The 16,794-nt window shown below is 42.1% G+C and overlaps 1 protein-coding gene across 1 annotated transcript; it reads right to left on the minus strand.

Moving 5' to 3' along the window:
• Positions 1–676: 676 nt before the first annotated feature.
• Positions 677–16,079, minus strand: LOC134454701 (uncharacterized). Its single transcript, XM_063205863.1, has 10 exons — positions 15,955–16,079; positions 15,462–15,555; positions 11,725–11,877; positions 10,852–10,961; positions 9,567–9,703; positions 9,374–9,467; positions 8,119–8,448; positions 7,691–7,874; positions 7,473–7,600; positions 677–997 (listed from the first exon to the last, which is right to left on the minus strand). The coding sequence occupies exons 1-10, from the start codon at positions 16,027–16,029 to the stop codon at positions 677–679; spliced, it is 1,626 nt and encodes a 541-aa protein (XP_063061933.1). The 5' UTR covers positions 16,030–16,079.
• Positions 16,080–16,794: the final 715 nt, after the last annotated feature.

A 16,794-nucleotide genomic window follows, 5' to 3' on the forward strand; every position in this document is an offset into this window, starting at 1 on the left:
ATCATACATACCGGTGATCTTACTTTTCCTATTTTCAAACCTAGTTCCCAGCACTATCTCCACAGGGTCAACAATAGTCCACTTGTTTCTGAAATGCACATCTCGTTTGGAAACTGAATTAAGCGCTGTGAAAGGGTTGGCAATTTTTTCAAATGATTTTTTCAGTTTTGAAATGGTTTCAGTTTTCTCTAAAGAAAGACTTTCAAAAGCAGTGTCCATTACTTGAGCTTGAATCTCATGTACAAGTTCTTCTAATGTCATGGCATGCTGATTTACAATTGATTGTCCTACTCCTGCAGTCTGTAGCTGAGCCAAAGCAGACCCACATAGGTCAACGAGTGACTGGTTTGTAATTGGGACCTTGCAGGAAACGCTATCAGATGATGAAGCAAATTCAAGTCGGTAATCACTACCAAAACATTGATTACTTGCACAAAATACAGTCTGTAAATCATTTGGACTCTCTCTGACAGTATGTACTTTGTTTAGATGTTTCCTATACCCAGAAAATGATGCAAATTCCAAAATACAGCCCGATTGACCACACTTAAGGCACAAACTTCTACCCTCGCATAAACCATGTGCTAGTTTAAGGTGTCTTACCAGTAAATTTGATGTCTCAAAATCAGAATGGCACACAAAACAAAACATGTCTGCTTGGGTACACTGTAAATACTTAGTTTAGTAACCTTGCTCTAAGTTCTAGTACTCGGGGTGTTTCTTTCACCTGGCCAATGTCGATTTCAAATATGGTTGTCTGAATGAAGGTGTACATACTGTTGAGGGCTTTGCAGTATGATGTGCCGAAAACGAAATGGCTCTTAAAAAGTTCATCAAAGGCCCCAACTGCGCTTCCTGATGTGCAGGGAATGGCACACCTGTCGAGGACGATGAAGAACGCATGGATGTGCTTCTTTCTAGGGCCCACTGCCAGTAGGTATGGCTGCTTGCTTTCGGCGATTTGATCCAGATGCTCCTGTATGCTGTTAACCTGACTCTCGCGCAGATGGATTGTCATCCATCTGGAATTTTGGTGGTAACCTTGCTGTTCTAGCTCGAACGTGATTGGAGAAATTAGGTAACAGTGACGTACTACTTCAACCAATCACATCGAAACGGGACGTGACGTAGTTGTCTGCGACGCGCGATAGAAGCCACAACAGAGCAGTTAGCATGTTGACAGTAGTTCCAGTCCAGCTAGCATGTGTATAGTGGATCATTGGTGGCGTTTGAACGGCAAGCCGCCTGTGGTATGCCACCTGTGTCCGACATCGGACCACTGACGGTTACAAAACACACAAGGCATCGGTGGATTTTGGTTGGCAATCCGACATAGTGCACGAGTACTCTGCAGGGTCCAAACAGCGGCATGCTACCTGACAATCCACCTACGTGAGAGCCAGGTTACATGCTACCAGCCCCTAGCACCAAGGAGGACCGGCTACTCATTTGGTGCCAGCATCGTTTGCATCAGATAAATCACAACAAAGATATGGTAAGTTAGATGTCTTGAAATGGCTATATTTTCTTTTAGTGAACACATCACGGGCATGGGTTTGTCCGTTTCTGACGGGGTGATAAATATTGCAGACAAAATGGACGTCTGCTTGCCTGCACAACCAATGTGACATATATTGATGAATAATCAAGTATGTGTATTTCGCTGAAAATGATTGACCAGCGATAAAATGTTATTCAGACAAAATTGCCAGCCATATGAAAACAATGCAGCCTCAACAGCATGCAGTTGCTACTAGCATTATTGGTTGTGTTCTGGTCACCGTTAGGCATGCCAATTTACCTATGATAATACAGTAAATCGTTTACAGTCCCATACGTTATGTATATCCTACCATGAGAGAAATATACACCAGGATTGCATTAACTACTCCCGGTGTGCACGATTAACTTCGGGTCTGATTAACTTGGATGGCATAAAGAGCTGTTCACGTCAGACGAGACAGGATGGGGCGTCTTAAGTTCTATTATACACTTTGGAAACTGCATTACGGTTCGACGAGAGGACCATGCCGTCGCACTTTTGCCATTGTTATTGTGCGCGATTGTATTCTCAAACACTTCAGCTGTGGTCAATTCAAATAGTCGATTCGTGAGTGTGCTAAGCACTTCGATAAGTTGTAGGTGACCATCCCTAGTTGATCGGACGACCCAAAGTTAATCGTGCTCAACGTCATAAGCTGGGACACACACACACACACACACACACACACACACACACACACAGACGCTGTGCCATTGTTAATTGATCAATGGTGATGTCTTTTCTCTCTCTCGCTCTCTCCATTATTAGGTGACCCAAGACCCACGGTTATATAAGGTATGTCTGATTTATTACATCCATTGCTAGGTCAAAGGCAAAGAGTACATTACTGAAGCAAGCAAAGCCGTATTGTTAAGGGGTGTAAAACCCATTTGTGTAAACAATTAGTTTTTTTCATCAGGGTGGGGATGTGAAATGACTGAGAACCTATTATCAAGGTAAATAGGACCCTTGCTGACCTCACCTGTACCTGTGGCCTCGGAATGTATCCAATGTTACAGGTTTGAATTCTTAGTAAGAGTAACTGAAAAGTATATGTGCTGTCCTGCACCACTATCCACCTAAACCTACATTAATTTCTCAAGAGACTGTACTCCTCATAACATTACAGTTGACAGACGCTTTTGATCAAAGTGATGTACAAGGGCAGTAATGCAACATGAGGGTGGAAAATACTCTGTACACAGAGTAAGTAGCATACCCTGTTGTTAATGAACTTTAAGTCACCTAGAAATATTTTAAAATCTGTTGCAATCAATTCCCTTGTTGTTTTTGTTCAAAACCTTGTATGTAGCCACAATTGTCACACATAACCTTCTGAAATGTTTGTCTAATATACTTCTATACTTCCTTTGTCTGTGTCTGACGCCAGGAGGTGTATGAAGAAACGACAGCATAGAGGACCCAGCACATCCCCTCACAGATTCCATGCCTTTCAAAATATTAGAACAAGATTTCAAGGCATTTTCCTTAAAGAACTTGCAACATTTCAGGAGTGCGTCACCATTTGGGTTTTCATTTTGTACAATATATCACCTAACACCAAGAACGCTACATTTTGTAAGCTATGTTTCTTGCATTGCCAGTAACCAATATTTAAAAGAAAAAAATGTGTATATATAAATTGATATCTTATTTGTCATTATTTACACTTTCATTACTGTACATTGAAAAAAGTGTAGACAGTGTTTTCTTTTCACAATAAAATTGTATTTACATATGTTCCAATTACTTGTGTACACCATTATTTACACCATTTGTTCAATATTCGGTTCGATATTGTGACAAGATTCCACTTCTTTGTTCCTAATGGATGATGGTTAGATTCTGAACTTATGCTGTGTTACATGTTCCATTATGTCTAGGAATCTGTCATTAGGGAGAGTCAGTCACAAAAAGCCTCGCTCACAACCAGTAGCATGAAGTACCTTAAAACCATAGGTTGTTTTGTAACTGATGTCAAATGTAAGGACTGTTGTTGACTGCTGCCTCATTAGGCTTTGTCCCAAACCCAGAGCAGACAGTCTCGTTAATGAAAGTGGCACATCTGGTATTTAAGTACACATGTTCTGTACAGCTGTCAGCAGACCATGATAACATTTCCAACTCTTCAGTAATGTCTAGATCTTGGTGGAGTAGTGTAGTGTAGATTCTATACACATGTGGTTGTACAGGCGCATTTTGAAACAGGCTCAACACAGAAGACCAAAGAAATGGAATTGTGGTAGGTGCAACACGTATGACCTGGCTGGCTCCAAACTTGTGGTGCGCATGCTCTGTGCCAGCCATTACTGAACTCACTGTCTTGTCTACCTAGAGTGTTCATTTGATGGTTTACAACAGTACAAGTGAGGGAAGAGCCTAATTCAATTTCCACTGTACATGTGTAGCAGCTGGATGACCCGGTCTGTGATGACAATCCCAGCAGACGCTGCCAACTCCATGACTTGCCTACCTGAAAACACACAATGTTAAAATAGAATCGGCAAACAAGGCAACTGTAATTCTAAATACTCTATAGGCCTAGTATCTGCATTTTAATTCATACCTATTTAAGGCTAAGACCTGAACAGCAGTAGGCTACTATTACTTAGTTTTACATTTACTGCTGACCGAAAGGGAGACTTGGGGTTTCCAGTAGCTGGTGAGTGACAGGCCTCACCCTGTTTTTATTCCAGTACCCTCTTGTGTAAATTCTGTTTCCACACGAAGTAGGTCTCTTAACCATGCAAAATCTGTGATTACTTTAGTCTTTACCATCGAAACAGGTTAACAACTAGGGCAGAAAGTGAAAAGGGGAAGCCCACAGACCTATACCAATATGTATAGGTCTGTGGGGAAGCCATCCTGGTGAGTTTGAAGTCAGAATGTCGTCGTGAAATAAACATTCCATCTCTCACATGCTGACGTTTTGGGACATGCTGCATTGGCAGCGATCACGGGGATAGTACATTTAATTTAACACGAACTTAGCATAAACAAATTGGTCTGAATGCGACATCTTGGCATACTATTATGATCAACAGCACTCAGTCACCATAGCATGCGAGGTCTGGAAATGAGGCTTGTACAATATTGAATTACCGGCACTATGGGGGCATTCACAGTTGTAGCCTACCAGGGGCGTCAGCAGACCCAAGACTATACAGGGGCACAAAAGGGCACCAAAAAGAAATGCGAGCGCGCGAAGCGCGCGAGCAGAAAAATTTTTGGGCAATTATTTTAAAAAAAGAATGGGCAGAGATAATTTATGCAAGCACACAAGAAAATATTTTATAGCACTTATTTATTATTAAACAGCATCATAAATACATTGTTATATTCTTATTTTCTGCATCATTCAATATCTACCTGAACCAAACTGAATTGAATTGGCCTACTGTTAACTTAACTGTATATCTGTATATTGAATTGGCCCACTTGTGAACATAACTGTATAACTGTAATCCATACTGATAATAAAAACTGGACATTCTTCTATTCTGTATATGCAAGCTATGAATGATCAATTGGTGTGTGTGTGTGTGTATGGCGTGTGCGCGTGTCTGTGTGTGCCGGTGCATGTTCACGTCAAGAGGGGGAGCCAGAGTATCACACATGGGCATTGCGTAGGCTATGTGTAATAGATGCATTCAATCGAATAGTTGGCTATGTTCACGGCATTATGTTTCTGTCTTAAAAGTAACCACCTGTAGGATGTCATCATGCTTTTGTCTGTAAGACCACTCGAGCAGCAAACACCAGAATGAGAATCATCTCAGAATCGTTAATTTTCAACTCTGAGACTAACGTGTGCTTGGGCTGCATTAAGTCAGCCAGCCTCCAACTTGCCTGGACGACGGCTCATTCAAGCATGCGCTGGGCTATTTTTAAAAGCAACAGCATAGCCTACAAAACTGCTTTCTACGAGTGTTGTATTCCGTTATAGTGCGCTATAGCCTGGGCTATAACAGCGGGGCCATTGGTTGCAGGCAACTTTGTCAAGATGTCAAAATATATGCCGATAGCTAGCAAAGCTGACAAGACAAGTTGGGGTAGTCCATCACGGGATCATCACCCCCTGAAAACACGAACGTACAGAATTGAGAAACAGCACAACATGGCAAATAGTTGGTGAAGCCGACATTTGTGATCTTTCTCCGATCAACAGGTCCAACTTAGCTAGCTACTTATTGACCACATAGGCTAACACCACTTCAGAGACGCCCCTTCGCGTTATTAGATGAAACATGTTCTACACATTTGATTGACATGCTATGCTTAGTTTACAGATGATAACAAAAAATGACGCTTACTGTTTAGGCTACTTCACTTCACACCGGCCGGAGTGAATGGTCGCTGTGTTGCAGGTAAGGTTCGGTTCAAAAAGATGTGCTGCCCAAATCTCTCCTTATCAAGAAGAACGACTCTTTAGTCCTATTCGTCACATTTCATTGCAGCGGTCGGCCAATGAGGGGGGGGCACCATGTAATCACCACGTAATTCAAATAGTCAATTTCTTCAGGGTGCCAAAAATAACTAGGTTATATTATAATCAATGTTTTAGTGTGTCTTCACTAGGAGAACTAGTAAGCCTGTCGTGTTTCTTAAAGATAGTATGAAAAACTCCTGCATGTCTGTATTAGCAGGCAATTCCGGCTACATGCTCCGAGTGCGAGTGGCCATGGTGGCAAGTGCATTCTGATCAGGCTGCTGCGTCGGTGTCAGACTTACATTCTAACTTAAGTGTAGTAGGCTATAGGCGTATTTTAAGAGAAAAAAAATAATGCAAACATGTATTCTGTATATTAACAGATGATCCAGATTTAAATAATAAAAAATAAAGATATAAATAAATTAATTAATTAAAAAATCAGTGCCCATTATAGGCTGGCACCGCAGGTCCACACCAGGGCACGTGCCCCGGTAAAAATGCTCTAACGACGCCGATGTAGCCTACCATGTCAGTCATTGTTTCACACACATCAAAAACACGTTAGAAACAACCAAGAGGTTTTCACTCACCATTTATATGTGGCATGGACCTCTCGACTAAAGTCCCCACTTAAAGTTGGTCTTGTAAACAGTTGAAGACTGAACATCGCTGCGCTCTGCTCATTCTCCTTCAGTGGATCATTGGAAGAAGAGCGAGAACGTTCTTGCCACCAACTAATTCCTTGTTTTCTGTTCCTATCTCAAAGAATGAATGTTTGGTAGTTTTGATAACACTTGAAATCGCGGAGTTCATACAGTATGCAGGCCGCCGTTGTTGTGCTAGCCACACTGACTGAGGGGTGTGCTAGCAGCACTACAGTGATGTCGCGCAAGATGCTACGTCATACCCGTCAACGCCTCACTCCACGATGATTGACATTGACATTATCCAATGGTCGGGGCACGTTTATTTTCTACTCGAGGACTTCGGGCTCGACAAGGCTGAACCAGACCCCTGTGCGAGCTCACGAAGTGTAACGAAGATGCACGAAGCACTAGGGGTCTCGCGAGAGCCAGGCTAGTATGCTGTTACCTGTCTGAATATGTTCAAAAGATTGAAGATGGAAAAAGCTGTTACTTTATTTGTCTGTGTCATTTTTTCATCACAAAAACCTGACTTTTGAAGAGGGGTGTGTAGACTTCTGTGAGCCACTCTATGTCAGTGATTACATAACATTTAACTGCGTTTTATTTTAAGTGACTTAACAGTATTTAGGTTAGAAATAGAGATGCGAGTTGAGGTGCCTTGCTCATGGGTATTTCAGCCTTGAACGATATGGATTTTAAATGGCAAACATCCAACTCCAAGATCAACTTATTACTTAAAGTCCCAACCCCAATATTCTTCCTACTTGTAATTCAAACCTTCAACCTTCAGCTTTCCGACCACAAAACCAACTCCATCTGCATAAGAGCTTGAAAACAAAATCCCACAAACCTTCAAGAAGACGACAACACTCTGCTCTGCTTGAAAGGGAGACATCTTCCCGGGCCTCTTGCGACCTTGCGCAACTGGCGGAATGAGGTGGAGTAGGAGGAGTATTCCCGCAAGATCATGATCCCATGCTTTAATAAAAACATGCACATAAGCGTGATTAGCATCCAAGACAATATACCTAATTAATATATCAAAGTAGGTCATTGACTGTATCTGACCTGCATCATTTCCATCGTCCTCATTCTGCACAGCCTCTGCAGCGTCAATCAGTTCCTGTAGATCAGGTGACAGGTGCAAGCACTTGCTCTGCTCGATAACTTTGTGCTTGAATGCAGTTGGCCATCTTTCCAAAAACTTCGCAGACACCACACCACCAAACAGACGTGTAAAGTCCTGTTCAATCTAGAAGCACAATAAACAAATAAACAAGAAAATACCATTACAACACAAATCACAATTGACTGTGGCTTTGTAAAACAATGACTGAACCTAAAGCTAATGTGGAATTGTAAAAATGAAACCGCCTCTGTTCTAAATTTGCTACATATAATACCTATTCACAGCACTGTCATTTTCATGTTCACAGCTGTACAACTGGGTACAAAACTTAAAGCCTGTAAATGTTAACAGTTTAGCTTTATCTTACCAGTCCTTTAACATCCTTGAAGCGTGGGAACTCTGTTAGCACGTTTGTACATTTGTCTGGGTCTTCAACCAAGCGGCGCCTGTACTGAAATGTGACTTGCATCTTCTGCTTGATTGCAGTCTCATCTGAGCAGTGCTTCATGTAGGACATGGCTTCTTTACACTCGTCTTCATTGAGGTCATCAAGAACATCTGGCGCTCTTCTTTCAGCTGTTGGCCCTCCGCAATGTGACTTGCTTGATTGGCTTCGTTTCTGTGAGCAATTCCTCTGGATAGTCTTGATTTTCCAGGCCAGGTACCCCTCTCCACTTTGAGGGTCAAAGTAATGTTCCTTAGGAAAATAAAAGGGGCAATAAGTTGTTGGCTGTGTTAGTCTGCACCAACCACATGGCATTATGCAAGCAGTACTCTATGTATTGCTAAACACATGCATAGTGAAAAGGTTTTATGTTGAGCTTAATCTGTCTAAAATGGCTGCCAACATTAAAGGACAGGTGCACTATTTTGAAAATTAAGCCCCCTTTCTGAGTTGTCTTCAATGTTTTATTTTCTCCCTCACCATTTTTTTAATGTGTGCTGCCGTCTTCGTTATTTGACTAATTTAGAAGAAAGTATGCATTTTGGTAAGTGGTTAGGGGCATTCCCTAACAAATTCAAGGGTGAAATATGTCTTCGGTCATTTTTTATTTGCCATTTTGTGAATAAAGAAAAAAATAATTACAAAATGCTACATAAAACACGACAGAAGCCATGTTTCAATACAAAAATTGTTATGGATTACAAGTGAATACCCCTGAATAGTTGGCGAGTTGCACATTCTTGAAACCAAATTTTTAAGATGGTTTTAGGAATGTAGATTAGGACATACCCATAGGCGGCCATTCTAAAGTCGGTTGAGACAAAATAAAAATTAGCCAAATTAAGACAGCAGCCAACATGAAATAAATGATGAGGAGGGCTCTAAAACATTGCAGACAACTTAGAAAAGGGGCTTAATGCTCAAAATAGTGCAGTTGTCCTTTAATGTATTAAGACAAGACCCGTGTTGGACTATTTTGTTATTATAGAAAAATGTACACGTTGTAATATATCACTGAGGACTCTGGGAGTGTCAAAGTAGTGTAGTAGTATGGTAAGTAAAGTTTCAAATAGAATCAAATAGAGGAGCATTCCACTGGCGGAACGGTGCAAATTAGGAGACTACCTAACTAGTAGCTGCTTAACCATATTGAGGAACACTCATCAGTAATACTTACATATCCTTTTTTGGAGAATGGATCTCTCAAACCAGGAAACAGAGTAATTATTCCCTCCGCATACATCTCTCGGACGTGCCTTGGTGGAGATGTCCTTTAAGATAAATCACATGAACATTGCAATCAGAACATGTTCAATGTTTACATGTTTTTTTTTTTTTTTTTTTCCAATTTATTTAATAATCATAGTTACCCATGCTTCTCTGTCATGTCAGCAACAAGTATAGTTATCATTTTCCGTCTCAAACTGTCTGTCAGACACTTCGTTTTCCGGTATTCTCTGAAAATCGTCTCTCCTCCCGGATTTTTCTCCAGTATGCCTTGTACCAACTGCCGAAAAATACACACAGATAAATACACACACACACACATATTTTAATAACAAAGCACAGCAAAATAGAGTACAGTGTAAGTAACACATACAGGGGTCGATTAATGCACAGGCCTACCAAGGGGCTAGTCTACAACTAGATACAATTAGCAGGAATGGCATAACTGACTATGGTGTAATTATTAATGGTGTATTATTCTTATTATTGGCACAGGCATGTTGCCTATGACACCTGGCCCTTTGGTCAACTTTCTAAACCCAATGTGGCCCTTGGGCCGAAATAATTGCCCGCCCCTGCCCTAGGCCAAGCCAGGTCCGGGGGCCCAAGGGGCCAGGCCAACTTGGCCCCGCAGCCACGACCCAAACCGACCTTCGCAATAATAATCTTTCCAAGTTGCTTCATGTGCCAACCAATATAGTGTACAATGAACTGGTATAGTCCCACAGGCCAAGTCAGGTCTGAGGGTGGGGGGCCCAAGGGGGCATAAGGGCCTCCAGGGGCCAGGGGACCGACTTGGCCCCATGGCTATGACCAAAACCGGCCTTCAAAACAACCTTTGCAATAATCATCGTTCCAATTATTTGAGTTCATAAGTTGCTACCATTGATTGTGGTTACAAATATGACTGTGTTGTTTGGTGGATTCAGCATTTAAAATTATGCTTTCGGGACTTCAGTCATGACTGATGGGTAGTAATCTCAGCATAGCATCACCTGTGTGGTCATGTGACATTCATTTTGTCATCTCAACATCTCAAATCTGAGGGAGTGAGTGAGATGGGATTTGCCATTTCTTGCCTTAAAATGTATTAGAATGCAGGAAATTGCATCTAAAAAAAATGCTACATTTTCTGGGGGAGGGCCCCCACACACCACCCTATACAAATTGGCCACCCACCAAAAGCACCCCCTGCCGAAACTGTGTTGCCGTTCCTTTGAGCACACACTACATAGTTCTGCCCCCTCTCTATAGCATGGAAAAACTGGTGTGTATCGTAGTGTCCAATTACCTGCTGTGTGCACTGTATAGTTCTCTTAGCATGTCCGATTGGCAGGGCTTAGGTGCATTTTTTGCTAGCAAGACCGTGTCTGGCCCAGGGGACAAGTTTTCAACTATATAAACAGCTATATAGTATGATATACTTACAGCTTTGGAGTCCGATTCAACATGCTGCCTTGGGCTGGGTGGACGTGGACTAGAGGTGACAATGACAGCAGAGCTGGAGCTAGTATTAAATGATGACTCGGTCTCCATTTCTAGGCCAGAAGTACAGTATAAGAAATGATTAGGATTGCACTTAATTTGATTAATATGGTTAAAAGTCAAGTTAAGTGAACTTTATTGTCCAAAATCTATGTAACAGGGTTAGCACAGAAGTTTGAAATTGCGTTTGACCAGTCTCCAATGTGCAGTTTAAACTAGAACATATAAATAAGACATTGGCGATAATCTCTCCCTTTCACCCGCACACTCACACAACTAACATACTCATACAATTTACGTCTGACACATTCACTCACAACACACATGTGCAGTTTTGAAACACCGACATACTGATATAGACATGTACAACACACACAGTGTGCAATAAGAACACTGACAAACTGATGGACAATAAATACACACACACACAAACGTTCTGTCTCCATCCCTCTCATATACCCCACACCCCCCCCTCCCGCACACACAAACACACACACAGGGGCGCAACTACTCTTTTCTGGGGGGGTATGCAAGAACTATTTTGGTGACCCCCTTCCCATAAAAAACACTTAATAATTATTTGGCGCCCTCCAACATTCTCTCTTTGGCGCCCCCCTCTATCTGGCGCCCCCCTGCAACGCATACTTTGCATATACTGTAGTTGCGCCCCTGCACACACAGCAGCAGCAGAATCAGTGGTCATACAAGTTAAGTGATCTGTAGATCTGTATATAGGTTGCAAGAGTAAAGTGCCAGTGGCATGGTGAAAGAAATGTCCATGTGGTTTTATTCAGAAGTAAAAAGAACAATTGTTACCTTGCATGTCATCATCCAGCTTCAGGAGAAGAACACCAATATTGGCCTGCTGCAGCACCTCCTCAAACACATCTTCATCCAATTCTGTGCCTGTTTCGTCAAGTAATTTGGCCGTTTGGTAGGTAGCATCATGGATTCCAAACTTCAAGAAAGCTGACATTTAAAAGAAAAAAAAAGGGGGGGGGGGAGAGAAGAGAAGAACAGTGTTTTAAACATTCAAAGGAAGAAAAGAAAATGAACAGTCAAATGCAGGAGAACATGAAACAGGAATGACTTTGGTGACATGACAGCCTGTAAATCCCATGAGCTATGTTTGTGTGCCGATAAAAGACAAGTGTAGCACTACCCAGGAGACTTGTGACTTGAGCAGGAAGTGAGTGATTTAATTTGATGGGCAACCTAAGTCCCCACCCCTTCCGAGTGGCTCATGGGGCTGTGAAAGCCAAAACTTTTGACTGGGCTGTAGTCACATCAAGTCAAAAGTACTTTATTGTCAAAAATCTATGAAACAGAGTTAACACAGAAGTTTGAAATACTCTCTCTCTCCCTCTGTTCACACACACACACACACACACACACACACACACACACACACACACACACACACACACACACACACACACACACACACACACACACACAGTGTGCAATAACTGTAACGTAGCCTACTGACTGTAATGGACTGATCAAAGCTATTTTCCGATCCACCTCGCTCGCATTCCCCCTTTGATCACACATAGGCCTATTCTGTACCTCAGAATTAAGGATGACCAATGGTGTTCTTGTTGACTTCACTTGGCAAGCGATTTTTGTTGTTGTGTGCGTTCAAAATATGTAGCCTGATTATTTGGACTAGACAACAAACGTCGCATGCACGACATGCAGCCACTTCACCGGCGGTGCAGCAGTAAGGTTGTCTGTGCCTCGGTTAAAGTCAAATATGCGAGGCACACGTTGTAGCCTCTAGCACAGTTTTGCACAAAAGCTAAAATAGTAATTCTTGCGTGCCAAAAATGAGTGGTCTTATGATGCAAATCCAAACCTTAAAAATGCACTGCCACCCAGGGCTCCGAACCGGTTCAAGGAACGAAAACAAAAACCGAAAACGAACGAAATTTTATGGAATTTTACAAGGAACGGAAACGGAAACGAAAACGAAATGGTCTTCAAGTGTTCCGGAACAAAAACGTTATTCTGAAATCCACAAACCGGTTAATAACGTTTTTTTTTTTCGTTCTCTATATTTCATACAAGTGCACGATTTTGTTTGAGGAGTAACCATGGAGACGAGCTGTTGATTTTAGTTCGGCTACTGACGTTTATGAGGGGAAACATGCATACAGCAACAGCATTTTGCTTCACCTGAGCTCTTGCCGCCGATTGATAAAATATTGAGGAGCATTGGCCAATCAGAGTGCGACTGTGCATTGTATGGAGAAACTTCCTGGGTAAATTTTAGGATGTGCTTCTCCTCAGAGATAGGAAACTAGAACTAAACTGTCTGTTCTCCTGGCTTTCTCGTAGTGATTGGAAGTTGGCTCTAATAAACCCGCCCTAAAGTTGTTGACCACCAATATCAAATAAGTTTTTGTAAGAGAAATGACACTTTACCCGCGCTGTTCTTCAGTCTCATTCACGGACAGTAGGCCGCCGCCTACAGAGTTTTATATTGACACCATGGAGAGCAAAAGAGAACATGTCTTGAGATCGGTGTTGGGATTCCTACAGGGACAGAGTATTTGGACCATACAGTCTATGATTTGCAAAGGAATTGGATAGGCGATTTGATGAACCTAATTCGCAGAGTGCTCGTCTCGAGAGGCTGGTGGGTAAGTCATGTTTAGCTTACTACTTGTAATGGCACCGCCGAGTGCCTCGATGTTCAATGCGGTTATGGCAAATTATGTTGTCCTAAAGTTACTGAAGTGCTTTTGTTGTGCGCAGTGTATCCCACTGTCGGTTGTAGAGAAGATAGGTGAGAGCTGGTGTTTTATGTGCTGTAATCAAGGACGTCTTATTTATCTGTTGTTGTGGTCAATGCGGGATAAAGTCATTCGTGGCAGATGGACAGACGCTAGCTGACGTTAGCTGGCCCGCTCAATGTTTCGATGGTTTCCTCGGTATTGCGCAATATTTCCTGGGTGTCATCACGAATAACAGTAGGTCGCGTGTGACAACAAGCAGGGATAGAGAAAGACAGCGCATTTGTTGTTGTTTAAGTTATTATTCTCTTCTGTCGTGCAGAGGGCTGGGCTGATGGGATGGACTACGTGGAAACTCTTACTATTTTGTGACGCTTGTTAGGCTACAAAAGGTCTCCGGTTTTGTGGTGATGGACTTGCACTGGAATGGTTGGTAGCCGATATCTGAGAGCATATCCGATGTTTCAGACTATGCAACCTGTCCCTTCTCTAGAACTAGTGACCCCTTGCATCGTGCACATCTCAAAACAGTTTGGGATTTTTTTGTGGAGCAAACTGTGTCCCTTTTACTTACACGGTTCACTTGCTGCAAACCTCATCATGGCCTATTAAATAGAGCTAGACAAGAACTGAAATCCATGCCTATCGACACCTCTTATTATGCTGACGTTTACCTGCTTCCAGAGATTTTTTTTAGGAACTCTCTCCGGCTATTTTTTAAAACTCTCTCTGGCTATTCTGTATTGTGCCTCCCTAATCAACATCCACCCACCGCTACTGGGCTGGCATAGGCTACTTTTGATAAGAATTATAGGCATCCGGTTAAATCTGCCAGGATGGATAGCCCATCTGAGTGTTTTTGGGTGTGTTATTATTTTTGAGAATAGCTGTGTAAATCAAGGGGAAATAATGAGTACGTCTGATAAAGTCCACAAAAATAGACTTAATATGGCCGTTAAACACTGCAGGAACGTTAAGAACGAACGTTATTTTTCGTTCCGAACCGGTTCAGGAACGATATTTTTGTGGGGGAACGATTGCAGGAACGAAAACGTTAAACTGAAACTTGCCTGAACCGTTCGGAACGGAACGTTTGAAAAATAATTTCGTTTTCAAGCCCTGCTGCCATAATATGTGAAATCCGGAGCACAAATGCCAAACGGGATGAGGATTTAGCTTGACTCGCTCCATTTATGACTACTCAATGCGTTGTGATACATAGCACAGATGAAAACTCCAAATCGTGACCTTGTAGGAGTTTCGACTGAAGGTGTTTTCATGTCCGACACAGATGTTCACGCTCGGATAGAGATGATTACATTGCATAACGCCATAAATGCACGACTCCTGGAGTTGTCCGATTATGCAACGCAATCGCTATCCAAGCACGACCATGTGTCAAAAACTGCCTGCGGACTTCTAGGTGATAATCGATAATTTCCGCGAGTTTCTGACAAACCAAATAGCCGAGACACTATCATACACCGCATGGATTAAGTCCACCTCACGTTTGACATCCTGAAGACAGTCTCACACAAGTTTGTTTCCACACAGCTGCTCTGACTAAATCGACCTGCTTATAATGAAGTGGTTGCAAATGCTTGCAAAGCAATGCTCTACGTATTCTGTGCAGGCAGGGAGGTCCGCGCGCTCTAGACTAGACAACCGCTTGATGAAAAGTGTGCCTTGCTATTCAGTTTTTGGCTTAGGAAACCGATGCCTTTCAATGACCGCGCCAAACATTGTAATTTTCACAGTGAAAATGGTTCAGAGGAATACAAATCTGATGCACGACCTCAGAAATATTGCACCTACCGTCTTTCAGAAAGACATGCAATGTCGGCTCTGTCACTCGAACAAACTTCTGTTCCGACTTGTAACGTACTTTCACCAGCATTCTTGTGCAATTCTGCAAGTAGAAAGATTGTATTTGCTTCAGTGTCATGCTTCGTCTGGAGATTCCCCTCCACACTAACGCTGCTAATTCTTGTCAGCACGCTGGCACTATTGTATTAAGACAAGTAATTTTTAAGATCCCATACCTTAAAAGTAGCCAATATGAAATACTTCACATCATTTTACACTCACGTTAAGCTATATTAGTGATACCAGCTAGGTCTATATTAGCTAGGTTGCTAGCTAACGTTATTTTTTTTAGCGCGAAAAACATCTCTAGCCAAAATGACAAATCTGAAGTACACATTGTCCAAATAATTGTACCACTAATTAGGCTAACCTTTTTTCTGTGGTGATCCTTGTCACTATTTAAATGTAAAGAGCATAGTAACAAAATCTCCTGAAAACTCACCTTGAGGTACTTCGTAATCCAACGAACCACCACCGCGTAGCTGAAGTAAAAGTAAATCCATCCCAACTGAAACATCCGGGGATTTAGGGGCGTGGCAAATAGGAACTCTCCTCAGAGTAAATGGGCTACAACTCTGATATTCTACTCTGACTCTAGGATCAGTTGAACACTGACCAGAGTTAAATTAACACTTTAAGTGTTGGTGTAACACTGTATATTTCAACACTGCATTTTTAACACTACTAATTTTACTGTGTAACGTCACAGCTGTCTTTCACAACGTACACGCCCCTTTGTAGGTGAAGCGGCAACTTCCAGCCGTCGTAGCAGTGAATTCGTGTGATGACCACAGCCACAAACAAGTTCCCTAATAAATCGTGTTTTCACTTATACAGTTAAAAAATGCCTCGTTTTCAACCACATGGCCCTCCTTGATCAATCAGCGAAATGTCGAGCAATTTGGGGCTTGTTAAATGGTTATATTTATGATTGTTGTCAACATGGCATGTTCGGTGTTAGCTAGCTAGCTGTATACCCATAACTTTCCCTGATTGTCGCTCCCAACGCAGGACGCTCCCCGGTCAGCTCGCTCCCACTAGCCAGACTATCGATCCCATCTATTTAGTAAGCTACTCAAAGACTTTCAAAGCTCCTAAATGTCTCGTTTTTAATGGCATGTGTCTTATTAGAAATTGGGACCGCAATTTCATTCTACACCTACAGTAGTGGTCTGATAATAGCGTGTGACTATCTGGTTCTGTAAAATGCTCAACTTAGCTTACCGAGCTAGTTTAAAACATCGAATGATCAAATGGTAATGTGTTGAGATCTATTTGTGTC

The sequence above is a fragment of the Engraulis encrasicolus genome, chromosome 8 (genome assembly GCF_034702125.1).
Source record: "Engraulis encrasicolus isolate BLACKSEA-1 chromosome 8, IST_EnEncr_1.0, whole genome shotgun sequence".
In the NCBI taxonomy this organism is placed as follows: Eukaryota; Metazoa; Chordata; class Actinopteri; order Clupeiformes; family Engraulidae; genus Engraulis; species Engraulis encrasicolus.

Excerpts from the sequence above, each read along its gene's own strand:
- LOC134454701 (XM_063205863.1), bottom strand. The coding sequence starts at position 16,029 with ATGTTTCAGTTGGGATGGATTTACTTTTACTTCAGCTACGCGGTGGTG. Across the intron at positions 10,962-11,724 it reads GCTGGATGATGACATGCAAG|AAATGGAGACCGAGTCATCA; the intron begins GTAACAATTGTT and ends CTTCTGGCCTAG. Across the intron at positions 998-7,472 it reads GTGTTGTCGTCTTCTTGAAG|AGTCAGGTTAACAGCATACA; the intron begins GTTTGTGGGATT and ends CATCTGCGCGAG.